The following is a 26,317-nucleotide window of genomic DNA, read 5'->3' on the forward strand; positions in this document are numbered from 1 at the left end:
TCATTTGTGTTCTATGTAACAAATGTTTTACAAATTGCTTGTTTAGTGCGTTGGTTCTTAACTGGCAGCAGAAAAATTACTGAACAAAAGGTCAATTTAGAGTCTGTCTAAAAACTTCCTGGCAAAAAAGATGTGGTGCGAATTGAACATCCACCATAGTCGACAGATCTCAATCCTCCAGACTTCCTCCTATTCCCACTACTCAACTTGCTTTGAAAGGAGAGAGATTTGACCGACATCCAATAAAAAGGGACGAGGGTTTTAAACTCCATTTCAAAAGAAGCTTTCTTGCAAAGTTTCCAGGACAAGTACAGCAGATCTCAGCGGTGTATAGTTATAGATGACTATTTCTAAGGACAGTAAGGTAACTTTCGTTAATATTTCATCTACGTTAATGCTACAGGACTATTTAGTGAACTTTATTGTCAGATAGTGTATATAAAATTCAAAAACATTGAGATTTGTTTTGAGACAAAAGGATAAGAAGTATTGACGTTGAATTCCTTGTGAAGTTGTCGATTGTCATTGCAGTGTACCACCCCTAACAAGTCTTATTACATGTAGTTGATTGTGCCTGAATTTCTTAGAAAATATACACTTTAATCGCAATCTTGAAACCCATAAAATATCGGTTTCATTGGATTTAAAAGAATCCCGCGCGGAGGCGCGACGAAAGCAGATCATCAGTAGTTCAAAATTTATATCTTGTTTGTGTTTATGTAAAATAAACAGCTACTACCTTTTTATGCATCGTGCAGAAAATTATTAAACAGAAAATCAAGTTGACGGTCAATTCAGTAGATATCTTTAAGTGGGATTTTGATTTTCATTGGGGACTAATATATTGACTAGGACCAGACTAGAGCCCCTACATATACCAGACCGAACTGTCCGCCATTTTGGATCAAAAGTCGGAGAAATATTACCACACTAGATGTGTTTTCGCTTCCTTTCAGCTTCATTTTATGTTAGCGTACTGCATTCGTTTTTGTTCCAAATTGACATTAGAACAATTAGTGTCATATTTTGAAAAAATAAACGAACCAACAAAACATTAAGAAATCGAAAACATTTCAATTGGTGAAATATTTCATATATTATTATTATTCGGTTTTTTGTATGATTAATTAACTTGCTAATTAATTATGAAACTAATATTACTTTACACTATTAATGCTCTTAGTAGTATTAGTGTAACTATTTATTTTTATGTGCTACTACTATATACTTGAATTTCCAATAAAGTGAATTATTCCTATTTTTGGCAGCATTACATTTTTGGATATTAGCAATTAATTTATCAACTGATTTAAAAATGTAACAGTTGTATAAAATAAAATAAATAAAAAGCATATTTCTGCAAACTAAATTAATCCATAGCAATAAAAATAGTACCGAGAATTTACATAACAATGTTTACTGCTTTCGCACTGCCGAGTTTTAGCTTCGGATTTCCAGCAAATCGTCAATAAAATTCATTTTTAGCCTACTTTCCCAGTAAAAGTCAGAAAAAGAAGAAAAAAGCATGAAAGAAGGCTTAATGCATCTTAAAAATATCGTGAAAAAACAAAAAAAAGTCAAAAATAAATAAAATAATTAAATAAATATTGAAAAATTAAAAATTGGAAAGTAGGGTATTGAGATGGGGAAAAATGTCTGTCGGTCTGTCTGTCTGTCTGTCGGTCTGTCTGTCTGTCGGTCTGTCTGTCTGTCGGTCTGTCTGTCGGTCTGTCTGTCTGTCCCCCCCTAATAACTTTTGAATGAATAGTCCGATTCGAACAAACTTTTTTTTGTTCGAAAGATCTCGGCGAGGACACCTCATTCCCATATTTCACTTTCTGATTTGAACTATTTTTTGTTCAATTTTGAACAGTTCAAAAAAACTTAACATTAGCGCCTACGGAGAAATTCAAAGCAATTCCGAACTGTGAGGCGAATTTGCTTCAAACAAACTTTGTAGGAAAAAGCTTTTGATAAAAAACTTGTATATAAGATATCTTTTTGATTTGAACAATTTTCCGTTCAATTTTGAACAGTTCAAATCCCTTAACATTAGCGCCTACGGGGAAACTGAAAGTCAATGTAGATTCCGTACTTGAAGGCGGATTTACTTCAAACAAACTTTGTTGGAAATAGCTCTTGACGACCTACTCCCGACTCCGACTCCGAGAATTTAGGGGGACCTGACACCGACTCTGACTCCTGTTCCCGACAATTAATCGGACTCCGACTCCCCGACTTCGACTCTGACTTCGTAGCTTTGGCAAACATTTATACACGGAGGACAAATGACTGACTCCGATTCTTGGATATTCGACTCCGACTCTTTTATCCCAAAATGAGATTGACTCCGACTCCGACTCCGCTGCTGTGGTTTTAACTGTGAAATAATTATTGTTGATATGATTTGTTTTTATTTTCACGCTAAAGTTTTAATTTAGGTATTTGGTTTTCGGTGAATAAACTCGAAAAATATGCGCAGACGATTTTTTTTTTTTTTTTGACAATGAAAATTATTTCTTTAAGTTGACATTTTATTGTTTTTTTTTTATTTTGGTAAGTGCATTAATTCGTTTAAAAAATTATTTTCGGCAATAGGGGAAAAAGAAACGATTTTTTTTTATATGATGTATTTATTTTAATGAACTTATTATTTTTTTTTCGTTTTAAAAGCTGTTAAAAAAATTTTTTAATGGAAAGAAGTGTATTAGCTGCTTTGTTTAAAAGGTGCTGCTATTTTATTTGTTCGTTTTTTTGAAGAAAAGTAAGGAATATTTTATTCCTAGAAATCAGCTTAAAATATTAAAAAAAATATGTTTGAAAAAATTTGCGATTTTAGCTATTTTTGAGAATATTGATCAGGTACTAGAAAGTAGTATGGGTATACGGGAAAGTAGGCTCGTCTAGTTCTAGACGGAACTTCTTGTTTATCTTGGGTTATTAATTTTGAAATTTAAAGAAACAAAATTCTTTCTGTGAACTATTAGAACAGTACACTGCGGCACATTCACTTATTTTTACGATCTTAACATTCTTTCTTGCGTCTTTTAATAATTCATCCTATGGCAATGGCTCAAGAACAGACGGTCACTTTGATCCAAAATGGCGGATGCGTCGGCTCTCTAGTTATAGGAGCCTTAGATCAGACTAGTTGGACCCAGAGCCTGTCGCTGGTCGTCACATTTGTATTTGTACTAAGAGTTAAATATTTTACTCCACTAGTGTTCCATATGAGTCACCAAATGCTGTTTGTGTGAGAAACATGACAATTTCGAACGCGGATGAATACATCGCTTATGGGTATGATGTAGAAATTAGTATAATGTGAAAATCGTCCATATCGAACCATAAGAAAAAATATTTAATTACTTCTTCGTAATCTAATAATAGGAAAAAAATATTTGACTTGATACAAAAATTTAAAAAAAAAAAAAAAAAAAAACTTTTAAAATTTTGCTTCGCAGTTGATAAAAAAGGCTTTAAATATTCGATTAGATTTTTCATTTTTGTGAAACTAGATTACTTAAAATAGTCTAAGCAGTCTACAGTTCAGATTTTAAACCCAATCCATTTAATAGCAAATGAGTGGACATTCTCCTATTGTGGCAGATTAGTGCAAAAAGAACAGAACTATTCTCCTAAAATAATGCTTATTAAAGTTCCGAAGCAATAAAATAATCTCGCTTTTTTACTTCAGATAATTGATAATAACGTCTGCATTAAAAGAAACAAAAGCGAAAAGAAAAAAAAAAGAGTTCTGATTCAAGAAAAAATAAAATGATACGAAATGCCACTTCGAGTTATTGCAAAAATTAAATTGATTTAACCTTTTAAATTCAATCAAGAGTTATTTTTAAAATTCTCAAAAGCCAGCTCTTGAAAAGGCCTTAAATTGAATTTCATGTGGCTCTCCACTCTTCAGTATTTATTCAGAGAGGAATCCTTAAAACTGAAGATTTAACCAATAAGAACGTGACACACGACTTTTTTTTTCATTATTTCTGTGATAATTTTAATCAGATTTCAAGTGAAGTGACTGACACAAAAGAATTTGTTTTTTATGGTAGGTTTTAATAATAAAAAAAAATGGCGCGCAGTATCTGGAAAAAAAAATACATAAAAGAAGCGACTTTTCAAACGTTTTTTAATTAAATTTCGAGAAATGTTTTAAAGTTTAAGTATCATTTGTGTGTGTGAACTTCTCAAATGTTTTATCACTTCAGCGCATAGATTTGAATTGGTAAATTTGAATTAATATACAGTTAATAATCATGAAAAATTCAAGCATAACATCCCATTTCCTTTCTGAATTAAGTATTTAACTAGAAAATAAATACAGAAATAAATAGAGAGTCCCAAACCAACTTGAATGTCAGAAGCAGCAATGCGAATTGCAGACATATGTCACGGATAAGCATGGAATTTTGAGACATGTTTCTACAATTTTATTACTATTCTTTCCTGCTTCGGGAGTTAATACCTACTAGAACACTAGGACGATAATGAACACATCTTTAGTAATCCCATTTTGCAGTTGTAACTTCTTTTGCTTTTATCCAATACGAGTTCTGGATAAATATTAGAATTAAACCCTGAAAGTTCATTGTTTTATACGAGTAACCCATTTTACCCAACCCTTTGCCCCACACGGGAACTTAGCTCATCTTTTAGAAAAATATTTTTCTATCACATTTATACTAATAATAGGGTAACAACCCCAGTAATTGGCACTTAAAAAGTTTGACATTAATCTTACCTTTGTTTTCATTTCCAGGAAATATTTCTATGAAATGAATTGTGCATCTATTTAGTTCATTAAAAGCAAAACTCTTTGAATAGATATTTTTATACAATTAAATGTATGAAAAGTTACCAAAATCACCAGTAATTGGCACCTGATACCCCAGTGTATGACACTTTGTGATCCAGTGATTGGCACATGTTAATAGAACTGGAAAATCACTTTATTTTTCACTTTAACATTACATACAAATTTCATCATTATAAGAAACATAATTAATGTTAATTTAAAGTTGGTAATTTTCTGGCAATTAATGTTAAATCACACATCTTGACGTTAAAAACGTATTTTAGAGAAATAAAAATTTGGAGCGTTGCATGGGAAAAAATATTGAGATTATTGCTGTTTCATCAGTCGGCATGCAGTTTTGATTTTACGAATTATAGCTGTTTTCACATAAAAAGGAATATTAATCCCATGATTCAAAGGAACCATAAAAAATGAAGCAGTTCTCTACAGTCGCAATATCTGATTGTGATGGCCAAACATATTTGTTTTTTTATTGTTTCTTTTTTAAATTTAATAGTAGATTCTGCAGGATTCAAATAAATAGTAGAACCCATATAATATTGTTGCTGCAAAAGTATCAGAAACAAACTTGTGACACATTGCTCAACGCATTAGGGACTATGACTATAAGCCCATGTGCCAATTACTGGGTACTAGCAAAACTGAAGCACCACTAAATGGCATCCATCATTTCTTTAAAACCCCCCAAAAAAGAGACAAAAGATTTACTTCTACCCACTCAAAGTAACATCTTTCAACTTAACAAAACTTTTGTAACCAAAGTTTAAAATATATTTTAAGTCAGATTTTAATGGATTGATGTGCATGCTTCCCTTGAACCAGAGAAGAAGCTTTTGCAACAAAAATGGCTGATTTGACACAAGCCACAATTGTTTCTCTTTCCTACGCACTGCTACCAATTAGTAATATGAATTGAAGTTATAATATTTAAAGTAAATGTACATTCAGTTGGCATTTAGCCTTCTATTTTTAAAAGATTGGATATAAATCTTGTTTTTGGACATTTTTGTTGGAAGTGTCAATCACTGGTGACCTGCCAACTACTGAGGTCGTTACCCTATAAAGCTGAAGAGTTTGTTTGTTTGTTTGAACGCGCTAATCTTAGGAACTACTGGTTCAAATTGAAAAATTCTTTTTGTGTTGCATAGTCCATTTATTGAGAAAGGCTGTAAGCTATTTTTTTCTTTTTTTTTAAAGAAATCAGATTGACCGAAATATTTGTAATTGCAAATTGAATGTTGAATTAATTGTGTAGTTTTATGAATTCTTAATGGATGGCGGGGTAAGTTTAGTTCTATGAATTCCAAATAGATGGCGGGGTAAGTCAACTCATCGAGAGGGTGCTAGCCGAAAGTGTCGATAGCTGCGAGGAACCATGCTGCTCGGCTTAGACACGAGGTCGGCTACGCTACTGTGAGACTGTTGTGGTCACCGAACTGATTTTTGAATGCGTTTTTTTTTTTTCGATATTCAGGTACATAATTTGATTTTGTAGGATTTTTCTGTTGGGTTTTAACTTCCAATTTTCTTCAACGCTTGTTTTTGCTCTTATAGTTGAAATCATTTTTAATACATTGTTGCCTTATTAACGCGAGCGAAACCGCTAGGCACAGCTATAAATAAATAAAGTAATGTATAAATTGTTTCTTAATATTATTACTGATCCAAGCAACGACGGGTATTTTTGCTAGTCCTAAATATTTTATGAACAAAGAGCCCTGTTTTCTGATTGTCCAAAACCTATTCTAAAAAAAAGAAGTTTGAATTTTCTTTTTCCTTCACGTATTTTATTTGGCTTTTCAAAACATGTTTGTGTCAGCGTTCGTACAACTCTCCCCCATACATTCAATTTATACCAAACCATATTTTCCAATTTTAGTTAATTTATATGTTTTATGTAACATCCCTCCCCTCGGGAGGAAATTCTGGTTGCGCCACAGACTTTGTATCCATAACAACTATCAAAAGCGTTGCTGTAGCAACGTCTGCATGAAATCAATCTGTTCTGAGTATCACAAACAATAGAAGGAAACATTCGAACTTTTAATCAGTACGGTTACAGTTCGTTCTTTTGTGCTTACCCCTTTGTATCCCTTCCAAGAAGTTCCTCGTGCAACCGAGCCTTGTAATCTTCTTCGAACTGCTTCGCTCCGTCCCCCGTAAGTTTCGAAAGCTCGTCCTATAAAGAATATTACATAAAAATCAGTCAATGCCTAAAGGAACGACAAAGAAATACTTTGAATTTGAGAGCACAAGCCTTGCGCATTTGTACGATGCAATTCAAACTCATAAAGCTTTCTGAACGTGTTTTATGTACATTTAATATGCTAAAAATACATATTGTGTACGAATTTCTTTCTTTCTTTCTTTTTTTTGCATAGTAATAGCTACAATTTTATGAAATTTTAGAATGTATTGTATTTTTTTCTTGCAATGACCAAACATGTTAGAATGCTTGTAAAATCTGTCCAAATTTTCATCTTCGTCCAATTTTCTAAACTGTCACAAAATTCACATAAGGTTTATTTTCACATGCTACACAATAACAATGCCATTTTTGTTCAAGATAGGGGGAGATTCCACATATTGACCTAACCTAACATATATTAATCTTTCTTTTGCTTTATAGTGCATAGTGAAATAAGTATCACTTGCACTTTTTTCCTCTATAAGATCATAAAAGAAAACATCTCAATTCAGTTTAGGGATGAAATACTATCAAACTTAACACACATTTAATTGCACCACGTAGAATATAAATAGGTGGAGTAATTTTTTTTTTCATACACAGAAATACAAACTACATGTATCTCTTCTTCCAGCTAACTTTTCTCTAAACTCTGAGTAATAAATAGTAGGAGCGAAATTTCTTTTTCGTGGACTCTAAGGTTTGAGAATTTTTGTCGGTCTCTGAATGTAAGTATTGACAGTTTTACAACGTTTAACAAATTCTACAAAATTGCAAGTAAATAAATAAAACAGATGCTTTAAATACAATGTTGGTGAATCATTATTGATAAATTAATGCAATGCGAGGGCTAGATTTTGAGCTCAAAGCAATGGGAAGAGATAAAATGGAGGGAGTGAAGACTTTCATTCGGTGACGGAAAGACCACCCCAAGTCAGGTGGTAGACTCTAAAGAAAAGCATTGGAAGAAATCTGATTTAACAGGGATGCCCACAGGGGGGGGGGCGGATTATGGCGCAAGTTGCGCCATCAAAATGGGGGGGGGGATTTTTTTTCAGAAGTTTTTTTTTTTAACATAAAATTTTTGATTTTTGGAAGGAAAAAAAATTAAACTTATTCAACAAGAAATACATATATAAATAATACATTTTTGACGTACTCATTCGAAAATTTATCAGCCGTGTCTCTTTTTCAATAAAGGGATCATCACAGACGAGATGGAGTCCGTGTCGGTTGCAAATCAGGATCAGATGATTTGATTTTTTTTAAAATTTATTATAAACTAGCTGCGTCGCCCGGCTTTGCAAGATTTACCTCGAAAATAAAAGTTAGGTCAGCTGATGTGTGTTTAACAATCAGGCTTGAACAACAAAAAAAAAGTATCTGTAAAATTTCCCGACGAAAATATAACCAAAAAGGAAAAAATTTTAAATCCCCCGATTACAAGAAAAGTATCAAAACAAAAGCAATAATTTTATTTCTTCACGGTCGAGAAAAAAAACGGCAACAGATCTTTCTTCTCAATTATTTTATTGACGATAATTAAAACTGAGTTCGCAGTATATGGAAAGTTTCCGATTTGATTTTGGTGTTCCTTTACTTAAAAATGCTTACAACTTTTCTCCTGTTGATTTTACAGCCGTGTTGATGGTTTTGAAATCCAAGGGAAGTAAATCTACTTCAGGGGTATTTTTGCGAGCTTTCGAATGAGACTAAAATCGAACCGATCGGATAATTATTTTGTGTAGAAAGAGTCTTTTAATGACATTTAAGGTCCTAAAACTAAAATTCGAACGGTTCGGTACTTCTTTACCGCTTGAAAGTCCCTTTACGTTCGTTCTCGGGTGCCCAAGTATCTCCCCGTCAAATTTGGTCGAGATCCGACATAAACTCGATTTGTATGGCAATTAAAATAGGTGGTCAACTTACAGAAGTTGATTTATATGATAAGGGCTAATTCCGTTCCTGAAAAAAGCGGTCAACTTAGACAGGTGGTCAACTTCACAGGTTTTATTGTATATTATTTGTTTTATTTATACAGATTTTCTGGAAGTAACATAGTTCTGTCTGAGGAATACGTGTAACAGTGATGAGAGGGAGGTCAAAAATGACTAAAATAAAAAAATTTTTAATTGTTTTCTTCCCCTGTTATTTATTATTGTTTGCAAGAATTTTGACCACTATGCTCTAGCCTTTCATGGATTCCTTTGCACCAAAACAATAGGTTAAAACTAATTTGGAAGTTTTCGAATACAGTAAAACCTGTTAAGTTGACCGCCAGTCTAAGTTGACCGCTATTTTTAGGCACAGAATTAGATCTATATCACATAATTCAATCTTCATAAGTTGACCACCTGTTTAAGTTGACCACTAAAGTAGTGCGCCGCAAGTGGTCAACTTTTACAGGTTTCACTGTAACATGTTTTTTAGCCCATCACTTGAAAATGAATACACTTTCTTCATAAATTAGCTTAAATTTATGTAGAATTTTTCATTTTACTTTACTCTCGTTTTTTCTACCATTTTCAAATTGACTGTTCTTTCAATTTATCATTGGATGGTTTTTATAAAATTTTCAATGATGTTAGGTTCCACTGTTGGAAGTAGAACAGTTTGTTCTTAAGGTTTTTTAATTATTTTTCTTAAATCATTTTTATTTTCTTCTGTATCGGAAATGTTATAGAAGGAAGTATTACATTCGTGAAAATTTTCGAGTTCTGAATTTCGATGTGTGCTGAATAGCTGAATCAATTTTGAGAATTTCCAAAAAATATCTGTCCCCTAACCATATAGCCTGAAATCGCAATTTTAAGATTTTAATCTCAAAAATTTTTCGAGGAACCCTCCCGAATCTCTTCTCTACCTAACATTACCACAGATAGTTTAAAACTGCTTTTTCTGAACTACTATTTTGAAAACATTTCTGGGGAGAGTCCCCGAACCCATCCACTCTCCCTTACATAACAGAAGAGTATCTACAGTTACTTTTTTGATATTTCAATTTCGAAAAAAATACCGCGGAGGGATCACCGAATCGTTCCAATCGAAGCCACCGAACCTTCCTAATTAATGTCAAAAACTGTTTTTATAACTACAATTTCAAAATTTTTCTGGGGGAGAACCCCCGGAACCCCCTATCTGACTGAATATTATACTTCCGACAAGGTTCAACTTACTTATATCCAGTAATAATTTTATCCCAAACCAAAAAGGTGAATCCACTCTCTATTTTTTTATACGTTTGCAAAAAAAAATAAAAAATCTCTAGACTTTTTTACTCAAGGGCCAATTTGTAAGTTTTGTTACATGAGACGTGTCAACAAACCAACAATATTTCGGTTCAGATGGCTATAGCTAGCGTTACCCCCCCCCCCCCTCGCCCCGTTGCCTGGGAATTAGAAACTCGAAAAAGTGTTACCTTTAACCTTATTTGAAAGCGAGAAATATTTTTTTTTTTGGGGGGGGGGGGGGGATCTGCGCTATTAAGCTTGCGGAGGGGGACGGGAGCCCCCTGCGGTTTAATTCACTAGTTTCACGCAAAACGTGTCAACCATTCGTCGTTGCTGAGTCACATGACTTGAGCTCTTTTCCCAAGCTTTTGCTTAGCCAATAATTGGAATTGCCCCCTCCATTTTAATTCCTGCTCTAAGGTTCAAAGTCTGTAAAGAGCGCGAATACCATAGAGTGATATTTTGATTCTTATTTTCCGACATCGGTTTTTAAACTTTTTTACCATTCAAAAGTTATACTTTCGGTAACAGCTGCGTATCTCCTAAAATTAATTCTTTGCCTCCCTATAGAACCCAATCCCACAGTGCATTAACACCGCATCAGAAAAGAAACAACTTTTACAGAACAACTTAACAGTGGGTAAGGCGTTTTAGAGAGCCAAACGATTTCGAATAAAGACTTCAACATAAAAGTTAGCGGTTTTTTATTGCATTTTCAGTTGTCAGCATGAAACCATCCTCTGAAAGAAAAAAAAAAAAAACCTCATTTTTTGTATGTCAGTGCACAATGAGTAGTTGAAAGTAAGGATTAGTCAAAAAGTAAATCCTGTTATGATTTTTCTGAGTAATTCTAGTATAAACCCTACTCCAAGAATAGGTCGTAGAGGTTAGTGCAATGGTTGGAAAAACTACATTTTATTTGTAGCGAACTACAACTACAACTACTTTATTACAAATGTAGTTAACTACAACTACAACTACTTTTTCCAAAATGTAGCAACTACAAACTACTTTTGAAAAGTAGTCGCTACTTCGCTACTTTTTAGCTACTTTAAAAAAATTAATAAATAAAAAGCATACACCGTTTGAGGATTGAACGAAGATTCAAAAAAATGATTTAGAATAATAAACTGAATCATTTGAACATGGAATATTACCAAGAATTATTTATTCTTTCCGTCGTTTGCTGAGCCAATTTATCATTCCAAATATTTTAAACGATTTTTACGAATATTCGCTGCAAGAAAGGATTTAAAAGTTGAAGGAAATCAAACTTAAAAATTTTAATCCTTTCCCGTCAGTGAATATTTCATTCAAGACAAGAAGTGCAACTCGGCTACTTGAAAGTGTAAATAGATGCAGTCAGGGGCGTGCACGGGGGGAGGAGAGGAGAAAGGACACCTGTTGTGTGTGGCCCGGGCCCGAGTCTGAAAGGGGCCAATATTTTTAAAACTAGGGGTTTAAATAAATCTAGGGGTAAATATAGGGGTAAACAATATGGAGCGGCCCTGGAAAAGTCATTTGTGACGGGCCCCAAAATTTCTGTGCACGCCCCTGGATGCAGTTCATAATTTGTTTTAAATTTTATATAGTCATACATATATATATAAATGATTTAGATCATGAAAATCATATTTTAAACAAAAGAGAAAAACTAATTTTCATTATATCAGTTAATTTTATAGGAACTTTTTTTTTTTGGAGGAACTAATTAATTGATTTTGAGCTTCAAGCTAGAGGTGCTGACTAAAATAACATCTCCTTTTTTACGCCACTCATAAAATGAAATAAGAGCATTTTTTCAATTTCACCGAATAACCTCAAAAACTTAAATATTTAATAATCGACTTTTATCATGTTAATATCTCAACATTCAATCAGTGAAAAAGAAAAAAAAAAAAAAAACAAATGGGAAAATACCCCAAACTGTACTAGTATTCATAATCAAATATTAATAAATATCTGAAATATGAAAGATAACTAAGAATGCTTACTTCAATGTACAATTTTAAACTACAGTGGACTCGCGCAACAGCGTGATTCGATTTTCACGAAATGTCTATATAGCGAGCTTTACTCGAGTAATGAATTTTAGAGCTAACGCGAATTCCTCACCCTGTAGCACGAAAGTTTTCGTGTGGGAATCGCGGGGCTTAAGTATCACCTACTCTACTGGCTACTAAATATTAGTTTCGTGAATGGACTTTCCCTTTAGCATCACTGAAAGAGGAAGTTCTCCAACCATACTAGTCGGAACGTCGCTTTGTTAATTTACAAATCGCCACTCGCATTTTTTTCATTCTAAATATGAGTTTGATGAAACATAAGTTCACATAAGCAGCTGTTTATCGAAAGTTTGAAAATGGAAGGAAAAATACTAATCTTTGACAACTAAAGATTTTCGATATGCTTGAACAGCTAAAAAATGTGTCGAATATACTTACGGTATCGTACCGTTTCATTTTATGCCATTCTCTCCCACTGATTTTGTGCATCCTAACAGTATTTTTATTCAATAACACAGCTTTTTCAAAAACACAGTGAAATTTCACTTCTCTATTCTCTATGTTTAAATTCGGTAATAGGAAGTTAAGAAATGGGTTAAAACAGTTTGAGGGAGGTTTTCATATGTCTCAAAATGATTGGTATACTCATAAAAAGTCGTATAGATACCCTTTTCCACGACGCGAAATTTCAACCTACGCTAGGAGCCTTGGAACGCATCCTTCGCGTTGAAATTCGACAGTAATATGCAGGTGACATTGTTACCGTAAGCTTTTTGAAAAAGGAGCAAATTTACAAGAAACGAAAAATTCCCGTGACCATATCTTTACTAATATTATAAAGAGAGAGGGCGGATTTTTGTGTGTTTATATGTTCGAGGTAATCTCCGGAACCACTGCACCTATTTGAAAAATTCTTTCACTACATGAAAGGGGCTTTCTTACTGAGTAACATAGACTATAATTCGGAAAAATCCGATACATAGTTCTTTTTTTATTCCAGTTTAGGCCCAAAATTTCACGTAAATTGCCTATTATTGGCTATTAAAGGGGTGAAAAATTACTTGCACATATTAATATTTTATATCGTTGAAAAGGGTAGAATTTTTCGCGTTCTAAGCAATTTGTTTCAATGCTCTAACTTCATTACGACGGGAGCAATTTGCATTTTAATCTCGAACTTTTTTAGGCTTAACTGAAATTTTGGCAATACTTTCTTCATTAAATCTCTCAATAAAAAGTGAAGGAATTGTCCCAGAGTTTTCGTTTTGACACCGTTGGAAAAAGCGACATTTTTTACTCCAGAAATATGTCGACCTTCGGTCGAAAAAGTAACCTTCTATCTCCAAAGGAAAAAAAGTTACAAGCCGTTAAAAATAAAGTTTGAATAAGTCATAAACATTAAAATTACTGATGTTTTGTTTCGAATTGCCATGGTTACGTCTTTTAGCTTCGCTTCATTTTAATATCTTAAAGGTCCACAAACTTTTAAAAGTCCAAACTTTTAAAGGTCCACCATTTTACTCGCGTAAAATTTGCACCAATCAGATTCGTTTGAAACCTCCATTCCTTTCTTCTTCTCTTTTTTTTTTTGAAACTTTATTTAAAAGTAGTTTTTAGAAATCGCTACAAACTACTTTTTTTTTTGTATCGAACTACTCGCTACACTACGTTTTTTGAAAAGTAGTGCGCTACACTACAAACTACTAAAAACTGTAGCTACTACAGTAGCGTCGCTACTTGTAGCGCGCTACTTCCAACCACTGGGTTAGTGTCATTCCCTCACAACAGTCAATTTTCTTTCCAGAATCACAACGAAACAGATTTTTTAGCAAAAATTGTAGTAATTTGCTGCTGAAAACCCAGAGAAATATTGCAGCATATTTGCGCCTTTAATCTGTCTGAAATGTTTATTTAGAATCTATATAAAAGCATAAAACCAGAAAAAGGTTTTTTCACACGTCATTCCCTCACATCTATTTTCATAGAACAATAAAGAAAAATAATGCATGAAAACTAAGTTACTTCTTCGTTTGAGAGTATCTGTATGCCAATAGATTCAAATATCAGTTAGGCATAACTACTATAGCCCAGGCCCGACAAGAGGCCATGTTAGCCTAGTCGGAAAATAGGGGCTCGGACCTGGGGGGGGGCGACGAAACTGGCGCAAGAAAAAAAAGAAATAAAAGGGAAAAAAAAAGAAAGGATGAAAGAAAAACGGGGGGAAAACTCCTATTAGGAGAAAACGTATAGATTCAGTAAATACAGTGAAATTCCGTTACAACGAATACCAATACAACGAAATTTCCGTTTCAACGAACTACATTTTCAGTCCCAATATAACTGTCATTACATAATTTGAATTCCATTACAACGGAATTCCTGTTACAACGAACAAAACTTGAGGTCCCTTGAAGTTCGTTCTAACGGGATTTCACTGTACTCTTTTGGTATTTACTGTTGTGGCACTTAAAATATAGTTGATTGTTTTCTAGTAAGCAGTTTTGATCCCTCCCTTTTTTTTCATCTTTTCCACGTTTTCTTTTCCGTCCCCTTTTATTTCTTCTTCCCCCCTTTTCTTTTTTTCTTCTTTTTTTTGGGGGGGAGGGTGGAGGGGCCCGGCGACATAACTGACAAGGGGTCCACCTTGGCTCTCTACGGCCCTGCTAGAATCCAATTTTAAAGAATTCGTCATTCTGTAACGTGAAAACAATTTGCATTGCCTAGAAATATTCTCTACTAGCTGCAACGGGCAATAAATCCTTAAATAGAATGCTCAAAAAAGGATCTTTGTAAGCTACTTATGCAGGAATCGCATCCGATATATAATGCATTTTCTTGCACTTTACTCTCCACAAAAAGATAAGCTTACACCGAGAGCTTTTCATCGATGGGAAAACTGGAATTAGCTTTTGAAAAGGTTAAGGGAAACATTTCCCGCTTTTATGCCTTTTCTTGCAGTTCAGTTATATTTTCTATTCACGTTACAACTTATTTTGTGTCGCACTTAAAGAAAACGGGTAATATTTTTGAGGAACAGTGCTGATCAAATTATTAGACTAAAGAGTTTTTTTTTTGTACACTATTTGTGCCAAAATACTATTTATTTTACTGTTAAAGTACAGTACATACTGTACACTGATTATTACGTTATTTTAGCATAATTTAATATTTGCAGGTGGCAGCACTGTCTGCTTTGTTTATGTTCTTTGTTTATCTACCTACCAGGAACATAACCTCAATTAGCTTAAACAGTTCACTAGTTCTTTTTATTAGTGTGTTCTGTTATACTTAAAGTTAGTTTTAGGTAATTAGTGAGTATGTGTATGTGAGTATATATAATAGTGAGTACAAACAATTGTTTACCTCCTTTTTAAAAAAGTTAAGAAATGGTGTAAACCATGTGAAAAGTATGCCAAAAAGACTTAAAATGCTCATCAAGAACAAGGGAATGCATACTAAATATTAGAAAATTATTTCACTGTTCGTTAATGTGTCTATAGTTAATAGTTATGTAATCAATAAAGAATTTGCTTTTAAAACAGTCTTAGTTTAATAATTTGGCAAGCACTGTAAGTCAGTGAAAATTTTGGAATAAGTAGCCGATTAAAATCAGTTGTGGCTAACTTGCTGTCCATAAATGACGTCATACTTTCCTTTTCAATATATTTTATCCCCCTCCCTACTTTGGCATAAAGTGTCACACTTTATATTTCCCCTTCCACTTGCTATGTCACACTATGCACTGTAAAAAAAATCTTTACAATATTCCTGGGAATGAATGGGTAGCTCAAGTGTCTAATTTCGCACAGTAACTTATCAGGGAGAAACAGGGATGTTTTCTACTAAAAGTCAGTAATTTTCCTGAAATGAATCTGGAATCTTTCTGAACGTTTCAAAAGTCTTTAAGTACCAGTTACGTTTTTGAATAAATTGGTACCATCCTGACACGTTTTGGATTCAATAATAAATATAGGAAAGTGTTGAAATTAGACATTATTTTTGTGCGTTTTTTTCCATGGCAACTAAATAAGCAGGCTTGTTCAGTAAAGCTGACGTACAATAGATGACAAAAAACAAGTACAGTTACTGTTTTAAACTTACACATGGCATTCTCACATGAATAATAGCCATTGATCGAGTAACCCGCGAGTTTCAACAATGAAACTTGCGCCATGGCATGATAATTTGATAATATGTTTTGGTAATGTTTAACATGCAGGGAAAGGCTTTATTGTGACAAGGCTGAACTCGATCCAATAACTTAACTGTTTTACTGGCATTACAGTCATTTTAGGGGTATAAAGATCCAAAAAAGTGGTTGAAAGTTAACGCTGTCCACTGGAGTTTAGGGTTAATCCACTGGAGTTACGGTTAAAATTTCAAATATCAAGCTATTATCAAACTGACAATGGCTTCGTTCAAATGTAGAAGAGTAGAAGCAATTTTCATCCGTCATACCTTGACGGGTGACTTTCTAGTTATACTAATTGATGATTACATGAATTGCTGCATAGTACATTCTTTGACATTGTTTGAGATAATTCCAATTTTCTAACGCAATTGATGCTTCCTTTCCTTTTCATATGCAGTTCAAAGTTATTATTTAATATATCACGTATAAGTTTAATTATTTCTACATTTATCATAACTAGAAAATAAATTGTTTCAAAGGATAATCTCAAATTATATTTATATTACGCACTTCGAAAGTGTTGAGTAGTAAATTGGACAAAATATCTTCGACATAATTCAGCAGTTGAGTTTAAATCCCTTAAAACCTGCTCTTAAATTTCCTTTCAGACACAATTTCAATAAGTCTTAAATTAATTTAGTGCATTTCAAACACAGACTTCATTAAAACGTATTTACCTATTCCCATAAACCATTCCAAATTTGGAAAGCGAAGAACGTTATGGTGGGTAATTTGATTGGTGGATGCTACTCCCGTCGCACTACGCCTGCCAATCATAGTCGCTTGACTAATATACTCAATTACGTGCTTTAATCTTATTGGGTAATGCAATTACGGCGGTCAATAATTGCATTGGGACTGTTTTTAAAAGGATTGGATCTCACTAGTGTAAGATTATAGCTAATTAAGGAGAAACATCCGGGGTCTATTTTGAGTTGTGTGATGGAATTGAGTCTAGTTCCTCGCAATTTCGGAGAGTTATTTCTATGTCATTGCTAGAAGCCAGTTACTAAGGGTTTATGCATAGTTTATTGTATTATGTGAGGGAACGAGGGAAAATGATGAAATGACGAAATAAATGTTTGTTATCTATTTGGAAGAGCACACTTAACACTTGGCATTTAAAGAAATCGTAAAAATTGTTCGTTAAAAAAAAAAAAAAAAAAATTTTTTTTTTTTTTTTTTAATTTTTTTTTAAGTTTTAACACATATATTAACACCTCAAACAAAGACCTGTCAAAATTGATATAACTTTTATATTAAGAAGCATACATTTATCTTTTGTTTGCTTCACATTATAGTAAAAGTTGAACTTTAACAAGAAAAGAAAATATTTATTTGTCACATGTAGCTCTTAAAATTCGGAATTCGAGAGGAAAGAAAAAGCGAAGGAAACATATGACAAACTTTTCCCTATTACATAGTAATATTTTACAATTTCACATTTTGTCACACGATAAAAATTCTAAGGAAATATTTATCTGGCATTTCATTTTTTTTTCAAACATGTTCAAAAAATGTATGCTAAATATTTTCGACCTGTAATGAATTTTTCAAACTTGATTTTAAAGCATTTGAATATCATAAGCTGAAGAACCTGTTTGATAACAAGTAACATCACTAACACTTGGCAGATTAAAAATTTGCAAAAAAAAAAAAAAAAATGTGTAGCCTTTATGATCTAGTCATAAAGAAAACCGACTGATCATTGTTTGTTAAGACACAAAAGATATGAAAGCTTTTCATTTTGATTATTTATACTTAGAAAAAATGTTTATTTTCTTCTACGACGTACAGAAAACACTGGAAAAATTGCAGTTTAGTTAAAATTAAGTATTAGGTTTTCCTCTTTGCTAAAAGAAGAGATATCGATTGAATTTAAACAGAACAATCATTGATCACTGAAAAAAACAAACTTTAAAACATATAAACAAAAAAGAAAATCAAATAATTAACAGTAATAACTGGATAAACTGTTAAATTTTTAAAAGGAACTGGCATCCTTCATCTAAATCGGCGTTTCTTAATTCCTTTGATCAGTGGAACCCTTTTAAATACTCACTTTTTTCGTAGAACTCTTAATTTTTTTGTCAATACTTTGCAGTGGTATAACTAAGGTTCTGTTGAAGGGCGAGTCCAGCTTCTTATCTTAAAGAGACTGTCACATTAACTAATTGCCGTTAAAGTGATAATTAAATAGACTTCATGATTGACCTTGGTAATTACTGCTAATCATCTTTAATTATCATAAAACACCAATAACTAATATTTGCATAGGCGGCTGGTGCCCCAAAAAAGAGGGGGTCGAAGGAGGTGCGGGGAGGGGGCAGGTTTGGTGAGAGACACACCCTTAAAGCTAAAATGTTTCTTCAAAAATTGGGCAGTTAAATTTTTCGTCATTATTAATGAATTGACCTTCTTCTGAAAAATTCGATTAACGGACTCAAAAACCTGATGGCCACAGAAGATTCCCTCTTACCAAAAGCAAAGTTCCATTTTATTTTTCACGAAATAATAACATGAAAAAAGCATAAAACAAGGACTTAATTAAGTCACAGTTCTTTCTTTAAACACGTAAATAGATCATCACTATAGAGTAGACCAGTTCACGTTTACGCAGCGCCTTTTTTTTTAAACCGAATTATAATTGGAGATTCAACAGTCATAACAGATTGATGCTGCTTCCTAGCAAATGTCCTCTCAAGTTTTTGAGCATCGGTCTAGCATACAGAAAGAATAATCTGTTTCCTACCAAGTCGAGTAAATGTTGAGTTGAACGTTTCGAAGCTATTGTGAATAAAAAATATTTAGTTTAAAAAGAACAAATATATAAAAATTAGCAAAATTTTATCCCTTTTTTGGGAATTGTATTTGTATGAACTGAAATGTTATTAAAAATTTTTGCACGTTAAAAATAAATCGAAACTTTGCTAAAGGGCAAGTTTACTCGTTGACGTCTGAGCACCTTTACGCAAGCGCTTTTTTTCGCCCCGAACCGTCTCAAAACATTTTAGTATTTTCAGGAAATTTAGTTTTTAAAATTATCATTTAATTTTTAATTGAGTTACAAATTCGAATCTTATAGATAATTTTTTTGACGGTTTAAAACACAAACTGAGCAACAACTGTATATACCAATTTTGACTCAATCAACTGCTTCATAAAACCGCAATGCCTAAAATTTCCTAAGTTAAAACATAAAATTTAGAAAATTCATTGAAAAAAATCCGCGTAAACGTGCCCCGGTCTACCTTAATTTTGCATTCAACCCTTAGTTTTGAACTTAGAAAAGTGGAAGGGTAAAGTCCCTTTACTGTTGAAAGTGGCAATTGCTCCCCTTGCCCCCTCGTACAAGCCGGCTATGCCTATTTGTGAGTCTGAGTATTTTTAAAAGGGATAAATAACCTCAGAATTTATGCACGAGTTGTATGATTAAAATATTTTCTTTGTTAGGAAAAGAAATACTAATGTGTTTTACCTACAATAGTGCTAATAATTCACCAAAATTTACAAAGAAAAAGTTTTTAAAACTTAAAAATTAAAATGTCTCTTATTTTACAACAATTTTTAAAGTTATTTACACATCAGAGACACTTTGATGTCACTGTATGTTATATTGACTTAAATTGGTTCTCATTCGTTAAACGTTAAAATTGTGCTTTCAACTGCTGCCATAGGTACTGGGAGAGTGGCTAGTATTAATAGTAGAATATTTGAAATTTACGTCAGAAATCGTAATTTTAGGCAATGTTTGGTAATGATGCAGGAAAAAGGAATTTGGGGTGTCCTTCCATAATTTTTTCAACATTAAAGTCACTTTTAAACTATCTTTGGTGATATTAGGAGGCAGTAGCTTCTTCCGGATGTTTTTCGAAATTGATGTGTTTAAAAGTGAGAAAGAGGTGCTTTGAATCTAAAAAGACACAATTACAGGTGACAAATAAAATTATTCCTTTAATGGCTAACACTGATGGGTAATAAAGCTCAGATTAGTATACGAAAGTAAAAGTAAATTTAGTTTTAATTTTGGGAAAGCGTTTCTATCGATTTAAGTGACAAATTTGAAAGATGTGGAATGAAAACACGCAAGTCTCACGGCACCCCGAGAGAGTTTCGTGGAACCCTGGGGTTCCGCGGAACACAATTTAAGAAACGCTGATCTAAATAAATAAATAAATAAATAGAAAAAAAAGGAAGTCTTGGAAGGAGTTGGACTTCGTAGTTGGAAAAATCATATGAAAATGAAATGTATTTTTCGTCCGAATTTCTTAAATGGGTAGTCACAATTTAATTATTAATTAGTTTGAATCTTGAACCAATAAAATTAAGACCTCTAATGATGATTAGATTCATTCTGCAGAATAGTAACTTGAATCCACCAATCATGCTAAAACCTGAGTTCGGAAATGGACTGTTAGATGAGTAAACATGCATTATGAAACCTTCTATCCCATCATTGAAAATGCTGTCTTAATGAAATTAATTGAAATTGCAAAAGACCGGTGAAGACAAAGCCTAAATTGGAGACATGGGTGAATATAATGAGTGAATAAATACACATGTGAACAAATATTTGAATGGAAAATTATACAAAATTAAACGCAGTTAATGGATTTAAATTTCATTTACTTAGGCGAATTTTGAAGCATGATGATAGAAAAAATTACGTAATAATGAATGAAAATATTAATAATTTGAATATTTTAGTTTTTTTTCATTTTATTCCTTCCCTTGCTCTTATAATTTCAAATTTCGGTTGGAACTAAACCTTTTAAGAATAAACAAAATTAAATTCTAAGTACAGACTATGCTGAATACAGTGTTCTGTAAACAACAAAATACCATGCAATTCCAAAAACAATAAAATCATACAAGTTACTAAAATCTACAAAAGATGTAAGAATTCAGAAAAGGTATAAAATAAATTTGAAAATGAAGAATGTTGTTAGTAAATAAGACATAGAATGCCCAGTTATTTTTTAGTAAACTGTTGCCAAAATTCGGTTGAAAAATGTTTAAAAAAACGCTTACAATTTGCTGTCAGTTACAAAAAACCGCTTATCATTGGTGAAGGGAACACCAAAACTTGCAAAGAAAATTGCAAACATTAGTTTTTAAGTCGCAAGAAAGCTCCAATTCAACGCATAGGATAAATATAAAAAATGATGACAGGAGAAATGTGAAAAAAATAGTTAGACCAAACCAATTTTTTTATTCTTATCACTGAATAAATGATTCACTGTTACTCTGAAACCTGGATAAAGAGGTAATAAAATTAATGAAATATAAGTGCAAAAATTAGAAAACTATTCTACGTTTGCAGGTAACAAGGAACCCCATTTTCAAAGCTGAAAACATTTTGTGCTTCCAACGATAAGCAGCTTCCCAAAATGGCTTACTTGGTGACTCTTGTTTAATATGGGAAGATTGAAACTTTTTTCTTTGTCACCCCAAAACACGCACCTGCAATTGTTTAGCGATTCTACGCTAAAGTATCGTTAATTTTTTTTAAATATTTATATACGAGGGTTGATCCAAAAGTAAGGTTCGTATCAATTTTACAAATATACAGCACTGTCTATTTTCATTGAAATTTACATCGATGGAAAGAAAAAAACGTTTCGCTATTTTTATACACAATCGCCATCTTTTTCTGTGCATTATTGTCGACGGTGCCTTAACTTCTGTATCGAGTGTCACAGAATTCTATTGCCAACACGCTGAGGAAGCATTTCACCCCTTTTTTTTGGACTTCGTAGTCGCTCCGGAAACGTTGATCATCAAAGTGTTCCTTAAATTTAGGAAACAAAAGGTAATTACTAGATTCGAGTTCCGAACTGCAATCAAGAACGGACTGGTTTGTTGACTGTCATGTCCGACTCCGGCGGTGGAATTCTGTGACACTCGATACAGAAGTTAAGGCACCGTCGACAATAATGCACAGAAAAAGATGGCGATTGTGTATAAAATAGAGAAACGTTTTTTCTCTCCACCGATGTAAATTTCAATGAGAATAGACAGTGCTGTATATTTAAAATCGATGGGAACTTTACTTTTGGATCAACCCTTGTATATATTTTTTTTTCCTGTTACTTAAAAATCGGTATGCGTTTTTGTTTCTTGTATCAGGATGCTCTATTGCATATTAATACACTGTTTTACACAAAATCTGCATTGGGTGCTGTGCTAATATTTTTCAATTAAAAAATGCTTCTTAAAGTTAGGGAAAAAAAAATAGCACTAAATCTAGTTTTCTTTTCCCAATTTTAAAAAGTAATACTTTTCTTTATATTCCTCCTTCCCTTTTAATTTTGTAATAAGATGATTAATTCAGGTTATAAATTTTTTAAATGTTTTTAAGTTCGAAAAAAAAAAAACAAAATTAAAAAAAAAAGTAAATATTTTTAGCATTAAATCTAGTTTTCTTTTCTCAAGTCTTAAAACTAACATTTTTCTTTGCATTCCCCCCTCCCTTTGAATGAATAATGAGATGGTATCGTGCTTAACGTATGACATTCTACATTTGCTAACAATTTTAACCTATAACGAAATATACTGAACAGAGCTCGATAAACATCCGCACATAATACGCTTTCAAACGAATCAATGTCAAACATTCAAAACATTTCATTCGGTACTAAATTAAATAAATTTCGCTGCGTTTATCATTGCAAAATGTCAACTGTCAACCATTAAATGTTTGAAATTTCATGGAACAGTATTTAATTAAGGAGCGTCGCGCTATTCGCACTTAAATGGAATGAGGAGACTTTGGAAATTTACGTGACTATGTTGAAATTTCATAATATTCCCATGGAAGCGATTTGCAAGCAATCTTCATTTGAATGGCTTTTATTTTTCGGGTAACTATTTAAAAGTGACAGTTGTTTGCGAAAACTAACTAAATTTTCTATTCAATTACCGAAAGTGACTTATTTTTCTTCCTATGATCTGTGTGGAACTCCGATTTTACATATTCTATAGGAGTATTGATAAAAAACGCACCATGCGGGAAAATGTAAAATCGGGGTTTGGGGTAAGAATCAAAATAACATAGCTTAAAAATTGATTTCCCCCATGGATTATTCGTGGTCGGACTATAATTAGTAGTGAATTTCTAAATTTTGTTTTAATTGTTTAAGCATTGTTATCTTTATTATGAAAATATAAGTGAGTAAAATTTAAGAAGTGTTCAATGAGGGGAGAGAGGTATTAACACAAGTGCCTCATGATGCGCTCTTGTACAGAAATAGTTTTTTTTTTGCAACGAGAATAAAAAAGAAATTTTAAAAAATCGGGAAAAAAAATTTCATGATTTTTTCTTATTTTAAGAAATTATTAGTAAGTCTATTAAACTACGTTGCAAAAATAATGATATAAAAACAATTTTAATGCAGTTTAAAAATTAGGCACAAATAATGATTTTTGCTATTCGTCCGTCTACTTCTGTCATGTTGTGAAGGGGAAAAAAGAGGGAAAGAAAATGGTTTTTAGATATTTCGGAGAATTTATTCTCAGCATTTACTAAACTAAGATTTTTTCTTTCCTCTCGAACAAATAAAAAAGGAGAAAAATTTTTTGGGCAACTTTTAAAAATAACATACATAAAATTTCAGTTTAAGTGAACACTTTCTTATACCTAAAATAGAATAAAGACAATAACTTCGTGAATATAAGAACTATAAATCAAATTTTATCACAGTTTGAAAAGTTCCTCCAACTTGTGTCAATTTTTTCTTTCGGAAGCAAAATAAAAATCTCTCTTAAAGTTTTCTTACGAGAAAAGAGTCTATCCAGGAAAAGTTTTCAAGGAAAAAATTTCAAGGATGAATTGTTTCCAAACTCTGGCAACGAATCGGAAATTTCCCTAAGGACTAAGAGGTCCTTTAAAAAAATCAGCATGGAAATTAAAACGTTTGGAAAGACCAGCACCATGTTAACTCAACCGAAGAGGAAAGTAGGGTTACATTGAAAGAATCCTTCTCCAGTAATATGTTAGTTAAGAAGGATAGCCACATTTGGCGACTAATCGTTTCGTTACCTGTTCGTCTAAAAGGTCATCCAAGCCGTTCTCATTTTCCATGTCCTAAAGATACAAAGAAGTAATGCACTTTGAATTTTAACGAATTAATTAGGCTTCCCTAGGAGGAAATAAAGTTTGTGCTAGGAGCACAAATATTGTTTTAACAAAATTTTAAACAATTATTAAAACGTAATTGTGAATAAAAAGTTTAGAAACACTTCCTAGTAAAGGTTCATGAAACAAGGGGGGGGGGGGGAATCTCAGAGCAAGCATAACTACTTGAGTAAGCAACAAGTTTACTTTGAGGCTGCCGGCATGGAAAAGTTCCAGACCACATTCAGGTTACTATTTGGCGAGCAGCAGAATAGCTTTTTCTACAATGCTGTTTTGAGAAAATTTCTTTCAATAGATAATTTATTTTCACCACGACAACAAAAACGACGCCAATGATAGAATATCTTACTTATAAATTAAACTAGCTCTTCCAGTCTGACAAACTCATTTGCACTTGCCAACAATGGAAGCGTTATTTTATGTTTGCTCTGAGAAAATAATAGCATTTTTAATAAAAACAATACAAATGATGCAATTAAATAATGAAAAAACAACGTTTCACCTTATTTGTAAAACTAAGAAATACAAAATAATTTGGTACATTCTCCGTTGACCGCAGCGTTTGCGGAAAAAAAAAAACATAAATCTTTTAGACCTAGTTTAAAACTTGAGTCTAGTTTATGCCATATCGTTAATATCTAGGACATAAACGCAATACATTGATAGTTAACTACAAATGATAAAACCTACCAACGTCAATAAACAGATTAAAAATATTATGCGGAATTATAAATATAAAAGGCTTAATTTGTGAAATGAAGTTCAGAAAATAAATTAGATAATGTATTCATTTTAATGCTTACAATTAAAGCAACTTTGAAAATGAAACTAACCATAACATGAAAGACATTAGATTTTAAAAAGAAACTTAGATTGAATGAATATGAATAATAATCTATTACTGTGAAATGAATTGAATTCTTACTATAAAAATGTAGTAACATAAAAAATATTTTCAAAACTGAGTGCTTAAAAAAGAAGACACGATAAATCAAATACCTGTATAATCATACACTTCTGTTCTAGTATTTAAGACATTGATACCCTAAAGTAACTCTATAAAATTTTTTTTAGTAAAATTATTGTAAAAAATATATTTTTGTTTCTTACATCCTTTCCACTTCTGCCATTTTGTTCCGTTTTCTCATCCAGTGTGCCCATGGGATACTAAGTAGAGAAAAGGGAAGAAAAAGTTTATATTAATGTTTATATCAGAATCCATGTTTCATTAACAACATGTTATAAAATTTTTTGAAGCATTTAATAAGAAATCTGAAATTCTCTTGTGAAATCTATTGTTATTACTATAGAGAAAAAAGTATTTCTTTTTAATGAATAACCCACAGTTCAAAGATTAATATAAGGAAAAAAATTGAAAATCAAAATTTCGGTAAATTTTTCGCATTTTAAGACTCAATTGTAGCCTTAAGCTACTCTTTGAAGCACAACTTTAGTCACGCACGCTTTCACGTTATATGTGATTGTAGCCATCTTTCGTATTAGGTGTAGTTGGTGTAAACATGCAACGTCATTTAAAGGGCGCCCATAATTATACGAGGGCAAATCAAAAAGTCTTTGCGCCTATTTTTTTTAAGCCAAAATATGGCTGGGAATACAAAACGACCATGTACATTCCCAGCAGTAACAGTTCCTTTAACCGTACCAGCCGTATCTGCTTTTTGCTCAGAAGAGCGGAGCTGTTATCAATCATTTAAGATGACGGTCCGTCTTCA

At 32.5% G+C, this 26,317-nt stretch overlaps 1 protein-coding gene across 4 annotated transcripts in view; it reads right to left on the bottom strand.

Annotated features, from left to right (window-relative positions):
* LOC129227718 (adenylate cyclase type 3-like) overlaps window positions 1-26,317 on the bottom strand; it is a 327,000-nt gene that overhangs the window by 40,858 nt on the left and 259,825 nt on the right. For 3 of the 4 annotated variants that reach the window (XM_054862320.1, XM_054862322.1, XM_054862319.1), the window contains exons 11-13: window positions 25,695-25,751; window positions 24,489-24,533; window positions 6,913-7,010 (exon numbers count right to left, since the gene is read on the bottom strand). In XM_054862320.1, coding sequence (XP_054718295.1) covers window positions 6,913-7,010; window positions 24,489-24,533; window positions 25,695-25,751 — 200 coding nt within the window. The remainder of the gene's footprint in view (window positions 1-6,912; window positions 7,011-24,488; window positions 24,534-25,694; window positions 25,752-26,317) is intronic. The other variant, XM_054862321.1, reaches the window with a different exon arrangement.

The sequence above is a fragment of the Uloborus diversus genome, chromosome 8 (assembly GCF_026930045.1).
Source record: "Uloborus diversus isolate 005 chromosome 8, Udiv.v.3.1, whole genome shotgun sequence".
NCBI classification, from domain to species: domain Eukaryota; kingdom Metazoa; phylum Arthropoda; class Arachnida; order Araneae; family Uloboridae; genus Uloborus; species Uloborus diversus.